The sequence below is a fragment of the Rhagoletis zephyria genome, unplaced genomic scaffold (assembly GCF_001687245.7).
Source record: "Rhagoletis zephyria isolate East Lansing unplaced genomic scaffold, Rhagoletis_zephyria_1.1 Rzeph_scaffold_02572, whole genome shotgun sequence".
NCBI lineage: Eukaryota > Metazoa > Arthropoda > Insecta > Diptera > Tephritidae > Rhagoletis > Rhagoletis zephyria.
Genome location: NW_016159656.1, coordinates 71,655 through 80,121, shown reverse-complemented (window position 1 = coordinate 80,121; position 8,467 = coordinate 71,655). Strand labels below are relative to the sequence as shown.

The 8,467-nt window shown below is 34.9% G+C and overlaps 1 protein-coding gene across 1 annotated transcript; it reads left to right on the top strand.

The window, feature by feature from the left end:
* The first annotated feature begins 5,031 nt into the window (after window positions 1-5,031).
* LOC108367164 (putative uncharacterized protein DDB_G0283431) lies at window positions 5,032-5,550 on the top strand. Its single transcript, XM_017621758.1, has one exon. The coding sequence runs from the start codon at window positions 5,032-5,034 to the stop codon at window positions 5,548-5,550; it is 519 nt and encodes a 172-aa protein (XP_017477247.1).
* The last annotated feature ends 2,917 nt before the right edge of the window (window positions 5,551-8,467 follow it).

Below are 8,467 nucleotides of genomic sequence, written 5' to 3'. Positions count from 1 at the left end.
ACTTTATTCAAATAACTTTTTTTTCAATAATACAATAGTTCGATAGTTTATATAGATCTTTTGCTTTANGTCCACTTTCAACAAATCGGGAAAAAGTTGACGAATATAAGAAATCTTTAGTCGAAACTTACAACGATATTTTAATTCTNAAAACTTTTAGAGCTTCGGTTGAATATGGTAAAATATTTCAGCGATTATTATTATCAATAAACGTTTTCCTCAGTTTTCAATGCAGTGTTAGCTAACCTTCAAATTTTAAAATTTTATTCAAACAATTATTATTTTTCAATAATACAGCCGTTCGGTAGTTTTTCATAGATCTTTTGCTTTGCTTGTGTGCCAGATGTCAGATGTGGAACTTGTATTCAAGGATTTACAAGCAAAATTTTCAAAAGTTACCAAGCGTGTTCTTCAAAGCCGTCCACTTTCAACAAATCGGGAAAAAGTTGACGAATATAAAAAATCTTTGATAGAAACTTACAACAATATTTTAATTGAATTAACAAAATCCGATCAACAAGGAAACAAGCCAGATTTAGTAATTAAAAGTTTACCGCGGTACAGAGAAAAGCTACTTCAGTGTTTTCAAAAAATTGGGTGTAAAGTTGAAGTACCCTAGGATTTTTCAATTCTTATAAAAGAAGATATTTTAAATTCCGAAGTAAATTCCGACGACGACTTTGCTGACGCTTGTTCAGCTGGCACACCAGAAGTTTCCACCGTTAAAAAAAGTTGTTCTTTGCCTCCATTNTGTTTTCAAAAAATTGGGTGTAAAGTTGAAGTACCCTAGGATTTTTCAATTCTTATAAAAGAAGATATTTTAAATTCCGAAGTAAATTCCGACGACGACTTTGCTGACGCTTGTTCAGCTGGCACACCAGAAGTTTCCACCGTTAAAAAAAGTTGTTCTTTGCCTTCATTTAAAGATTTTTTACAAATTGAAGAAACGCCTTGCGTAACGATTAGTTCACCGAATATAAATTTTACTGAATATACAAACGACATAAAAATGGCAACACCTGAGCAAAAGAAATCTTTTAATAGCTTATGTGCGTCTATAATCCGAGAAAACTATAGTGGTGACCCCCTATCGCTCGACTCATTCATTGACAAAATAAATTTAATAGAAGAATTATCGGATGAAAGTTTAACTACAACATTTATAGCATTTTTAAAGTCAAAACTCGACGGCAAAGCGCGTGAGGTTTTACCCAGTCAAATAATTTCGGTTGATCAAATAAAAGTTGCGCTACGTATAGGCTTGCCACACGTCAGGAATTAGGCCTGATTGTCAGGAATTCAATACCTTGTCAGGCATTTTTTCAGGCATCGTATTTTGTCAGGCATTTTCAAACGAACTTTAATTTTGTCAACAAACACATTTCTACCGAGCACTTTTTATCGTTTGCGTAACAAATCCTCATACGCAGTTCACCACCACCACTAGTTTTGATCGATGATTGATAATTACTCATTATCTCTACTTCAGTGTCATCACTCATGCAATCAGCTGGTCGTAAGTAAATACGGGAAGTGTTTATAAAATTTGCGGATTGAGATATTTGGTATGCTTTTACATATATTTATTCTAAATTCTAGCTATAAACTAGATACACGTTAATGCATTAATACAAAATAGTTTTACATTTTAGATTGATTTGAATAACCATGTCCAAAAGAAGGTGTGTTTTGACGGAGAAACTGAAAATATAATAGGATTTCATAAAATGCGAAAACAGTTCAAAAGTAGTGTGCACAATTTGCAAAGCTGTTTTTTCTATCGAACACAGAGGAAAAGCCGACATCGAGAGGCATTTGCAATCAGAAAAGCACAAATAGGGGCACGAATTTCGATACGATACGATACCATATCGATACTTTTGGCATTCGATACCGATATTTTTTACTCGATAGTTTTAAAACGATATTTTTTGGAATCGAGTACCAGAATCCTAGTATCGTATCGAATGTCATAAACTCAAATTAGTCAGGTTTCAGGCACGTCAAGTCTTGCTTTCAAGTCTGCTCGTTCTAAGGCGAAGGAGGTGAGAAGAAAGGGGAAGAGTGCAGATACCTCCAATTCAAAGAACCACGAACTTGAATTCAATAAAATTTGACGCGTCTGGAAGCAAATAGAAAACACAAAAGAGAATGCGAAAAAATTGCTTTCAAGACTTATCAACTCTTCCCGATATAAATTGGGCTTTAAAGAACAGAAATTTTTTACTATCGTTAGGATTGCATGTGGCGGGATTTGAACACGCGGTCTCGGTGTTTTAAGTCAACACCTCAATCTCTACGTGTAAAAATAATAGATTGGCGCTTACAAAATATGTTAGCGTTTGGCCGAGCTTCTCCTCCGATTTGTTGCGTGCGCCTTTATGTTGTGCCACAAAGGGCGTTTTTATGAGAAGCTGTTTTTCATGGCAGAAATACGCTCGGAGGTTTCTAATCACTTTTTCAGATATTTCTTTTTTTTGGATTTTGGTATCGATATTTGCGATATCGAGTCTTTTTATTCCGATATTAATGGGTACCCGATATTTTTCCACTTTAAATGAGTACCATATCGATACTTTCGGCTCGATATCGTGTCCCTAAGCACAAAAGCGCCACAAAATGTACGCAAGATTCCACCATTTCGGACTTCTTTAAAAAGCGAGAAGCGACGTTTGATGAACTGCAATGTACAGCTAAGGAAATTACGTTTGCATATCATTGTGTAAAACACCATTTAAGTTTTAATGCATCTGATTGCACCTCCAAATTAATTAAAAAGTTGTATGATAAAAAATTCAGTGGAGGTAAAACTAAATTGGAAGCACTGGCTGTTAAAGTTGTTGGCCCCCATATATTTTCCGAAGTTCTAAAGGAGCTTAAGTTGGCAAATTTTTTAACCGTTATTATAGACACTTCTAACAGAAAAGATGTAAAGTTGTTGCCGATCCTCGTTAGATACTTTAGCTTCAGATACGGTGTTAGAATCAAACTTCTTCATTTGGATGAGATACCTGGAGAAACGTCGAATATTTTAACAGATCACGTTTTAAAGGCTCTACGGAAATATGATCTTAGTAAAAAAGTGGTAGCTTTATCTGCTGATAATACCAACACCAATTTTGGTGGTGTAGCTAGACAAGGGCAAAAAAATGTTTACCGGAAATTGGAAAGTGAACTTGGTCGGAATATCGTTGGGGTTGGATGCTCTGCGCACATAATACACAATACTGTTCAGATTGCAGCTGACACTTTACCAGTAGACCTCGAATTGATAACTGTAAAAATCTACAAATTTTTGTATATCTACACTGTTAGAAACACGACTTTGAAAACCATATGCGAAGAGGCTGAAATTGAATACAAAAAGATATTGTCTCATGGGAACACTCGCTTTTTAAGTTTGCAACCGGCAATAGGGCGAATTTTGCAATTGTACGATGCGCTTAAAATTTATTTTAACGTAATAAGTAATTGCCCGAATGTTATTAAATCATATTTTCGTGATCTTATGAACGAAATATATACCCTATTTTTGCATGGAAGTCTCTCGCTATTTCAGAACGCTATTTTAGGTATTGAAGCAGATAAAATAAGTGCAACTGAAATTTCTTGCATTTACACTGATTTGCTACAAAAACTTAAAAATCGAAGACAGGAAAATTATATTCCGTTTGCTGCAAAGCAAAGATGGTTAAAATTTCGACGCGAGTTTCCCAACTCTGAAGGAGATGTTTTTAAAGAAAAGGTATTGTTATTCTATGACAAAGCAATAAGTTATTTAACAACTTGGCAGAGTAACTTTGAAGTAGTATCAAAATTTATTTGGGTAAAAATTGATAAAGAAATTAAATGGGAAGACATTGAAACTAGTATTGCAGCATTAATTAAACATACTCCCGAAAATGCTCACGAGTTTGACAGTGATGCGATTTTTGATGAAGTCGCACTAGTGAATAAGATTATAAGTTCTGAGAAAGACACAGAAAAATGGGAAGCGATATCATGTGTAGACAGATGGCTCCGAGTCGCAGATATAGCTGAACTGACGAATGCAAATGTTACTAATGTAATGAAAATAGTGGAGTTTACTTTGTGCAGCCCAGGAACATCTGCCGCAGTTGAACGAACTTTTTCGCTAGTGAAGCATCAATGGTCGCAAGAAAGAGGTCGATTGCGCATTTCAGTTATTGCTGAGTTACTAAATATTCAAATAAACAGTAGCGAAGACTGTTCAGCATTTTATGATCAAATAAAATCGAACATGCAGTTACTAAAAAAAGGTCTTTCAGCTGAGAAGTACGATTAGCCCAATAAAGAAATAAGTTTGATATAAATACGTTTTCTTCCATTCTTTTCTTTTTTCGTTTTTTTTTGTTTTAATAAATGGATTGTTATATTTTCTAATGTGACAAAATAACTTATATATACATACGATGTAATCTGTTATTTTTAAATTTAAATAAACACACATACTTAAACTTTTTTTAATTAAAATTTAACTAACGTCAGGCATTTCTTCGAGACAAATATGGCAAGCCTANGCGTGAGGTTTTACCCAGTCAAATAATTTCAGTGGATCAAATAAAGGTTGCGCTACGCAGCAGAATCAAACCAGATAATTCCAAAGTTGTCTCTGGCAAAATCGCGTCATTACATATTACTAATAACAACTATGCCGATTTTGCGAAGCGAGTAGAGGAATTATCTGATGCATTAGAGCGACAACATAATGGATGTTAATACCGAAACAGCGAAGATGAACCTATTACCTGCTTCAAAAGAATGGGCACCATGGCATATCTAGTAATTAATCATCGACGAAAATCACATTACCTAAGATAAATGAACATAAATTAGGGACAAATCTCGAACCAGACAGAACGAAAAATGACACTGAAGATAGCACAACGCCAAAACCGGTTTGTCTGCAAACCAAACGGAAATTCGTTCCAAAATAAATCATCTTACCACCCTGTCAGAAAAATCAACCAACACCAACACACATTAGAGCGATCTTTAATTATTGAGGGTATGACTCAAGCGAAAGCCCATGAGTTAGCGGTAGAGCAGACAGTAAACGTTTGCAGGCTGAACAGTCGTTCAGAGCTAGCAAACTCTATTTTAGCATCGACCACATTTACAGATTCAAAAGATGTAGTCGCGAAAATGATTGTAGAACACAATAATGAAGTCAAAGAGCGGCAGGTGTTATCTTTTAGGTCACGGGCAAATAGACCAAATAGTTTTCGAGGAGGATTTAGAGGGCACAACAACTATGGCTATCACAAAAATAGTTTCAGATTTAATAACGGCAATACAAATAGGCACAATAATGGCAATAACACAAGGCACAGTAGTCAAAATAATTACAATAGAAGTAACAATTTTAACAATAAACAAAATAGCTACAGAAATGGCACTAGCAATCGTTCAGCAAGCAACAGGAACAACTCTTCTCGTTCAAATTCTAGAAATACTTCTAATGTTCGATTTTTAAACGCCGATTCCCCTCAGGAGCGAACACTGGGGGAGCAGGAGCTAAGCAATTAAACGTAGTTACCCCTGAAAAATCAATTCACTGCCTGAACCTTAACTATTCTGACTTTATCGAACTAAATTGTACAGATTCTTACAAATTATGCTCGTTTCTCGTATATTCACAAGCAGATATCTCCTTAATCAAGATTTCCAGTTTAGCAAGAAATTCCGCAATTAAAAGTAGCAACACCATAAACATCAGTGGTGTAACAACTGAAACGTTTACAACATTGGGAACTGTAAGTACAAACTTGGTTGTATAAAATTTTTTTATTCCGGATACTCTTAACGTTGTAGATGACAGTTTTAATGTACCTTCTGACGGCATACTAGGCAAGGACTTTTTAAAAAGGAACAGATGTATTATTAACTACGCAAATGACAGTATAACTATCGGCATTGGGACAGAAAGCACTAAAATAGCAATTTTGCACGGTTCAAATACCGACACTTTAGTAATTCTTCCAAGATGTGAAGTTTTTCGTTTATTTAAATTGACTAATTCCAAAACCCCTGTTTTCGTAGACCCTCACGAGCTTTGTTCTGGTGTTTTCACCGCAAAATGCGTCGCTGACACTAAAAATCCAATTTTAAAAGTAATAAATACTACGGACGAGGTAAAACACGTTCGAAACTATAACATCAAAGCTGAGGATATCAGTAACTATAATGTCTACAAAACAAACTAAACTTCCAAAGACACAAAACGTTTAGAGGAACTAAAGTCAATTTTACAAAAACAAATGCCAAAATATGCTAAAAACACATTGTTCGAATTATGCCTACAATACGCCGATGTATTTGCCTTAAAAACAGACCGTATGACACTCAACAATTTTTACGAACAGAAACTTCGACTGAATGACAAGACTCCCGTTTATATCAAAAACTCACAACGGGAAGAAATAAATAGACAAGTCGATACTTTACTGCGAAATGACTTAATCGAACCAAGCTCCCTAATTATAACAGTCCATTAATTTTAGTACCAAAAAAAGATCCATCCGGCCAAAAATCGTACCGCATGTGCGTCGACTTTAGGGCGGTTAATAAAAAGCTTATCGCTGACAAATTTCCACTAGCACGTGTGGACGACATATTAGACAACCTTGGTCAAGCAAAACACATTTCGACTTTAGATCTGTTTTCTGGTTTCCATCAAATTCCATCGCATAAAAACCCGCGAGCTATAACATCTTTCAGCACTGACAAGGGAGTTTTTCGCTGGAAAGTTTTACCATTCGGTTTAAATGTAGCACCGAATTCTTTTTCTCGAATGATGTCAATAGCCTTTTCGGGCATTTCTCCAAATCAAGCTTTTTTGTACGTTGATGACGTCATAATTATAGGTTGTAGTGAGAATCACCATCTAAAAAATCTGGCTAAAGTGTTCGAAACATGTAGCAAATTTAATCTCAAGCTAAACCTAACAAAATCCAATTTTCTTCGTTCTGAGGTAAAATTTTTAGGGCACAAGTGCTCAGAAAAGGGACTGCTGCCAGACGATTCAAAAACTAATGCAATAAAAAAGTATACAAAACCTTCAGATAACGACGCTGTTCGTCGATTCGTTGCATTTGCAAATTATTATAGACGCTTCATACCTAACTTTGCGTCGCTGGCAGCACCTTTAAATATACTGAGTCGAAAAAATGTCGAACTCTTATGGGGCAACGCTTGTGAAACTGCATTTCAACACTTAAAATCAGCCTTAATGTCTCCTAAACTTTTGCAATATCCTGATTTCAGTAATGAATTTTTAATAACAGTAGATGCTTCGAAAAACGGGTGCGGTGCTATATTAAGCCAAAACCATAATAGCAACGACTTACCAGTATGTTTCGCTTCTGAATCTTTTAAAAAAGCAGAACAAAATAAACCAATCATAGAACTTGAACTTTTAGCTATATATTTCGCGATTAAGCAGTTTCGACCCTATGTTTACGGCACTCACTTTAAGGTGAAGTCTGACCATCGACCTTTAGTTTATCTTTTCAACATGAAGGACCCGTCTTCGAAACTTGCTATAATACGCCTAGAACTGTCAGAATACGACTTCACAATTGGGTACATAAAGGGCAAATCAAACGTTGGAGCAGACGCACTTTCACGTATTACCATAAACGAACTAAAAGACTCGACAAAACATGTTTTAGCAATGAAAACTCGATCAATGACAAAAACGATAGAATTACAGAACGAAAACAACGACACGGACACCTCTACAGTACAAGTCTACGATAAATTTTCATACAATTTTTCTAAAAATATACCGCGAATAGTAACGCATTTTCGCTACCATAAAGATAACAAAATTTCAAATATTCAAATACGTGCACATTTAAAACACAAGAAAGAAGAATTACTTAATTTTGCGAATGTTAACGAAACAACTTGTTAAGACGAGTTACTTTTGAGGCTCGATAATGAAGCCGGCAATCGCAACANTGGGATGTTTATTTAAAATATTTTACATTTTTACACAACACAACCACTAACACAGTTTTCGATAATAAATTTTCCCCTTTTGAATTAATATTTGGGAAAAAGGCCATAGTGCCACAAGATTTAAAAAAAGATAAAATTGACCCGATTTATAATGTAGAAAATTACGCGAAAGAAGTTAAATACCGAATGCAAAAGTCACACAAAATCATTAAAGAATTAATTAATAAACACAAAATTCGAAACAAACTAATATATGATAAAACGGCGCGTCCGTTATCAATTAGCGTTAACGACAGGGTTCTTGTTCAAAAAGAACCACGCAATAAGCATGAAAACATATACCAAGGGCCATACGTTATAACAAAAATTGACGGTGTAAACGTCACAATTTTTGACGAAGCGAAAAACAAAGAATAAACAGTACACAAAAATAGAATTCATAAAATAAAATAAAACAAATTTTCTTATATATGTATATACG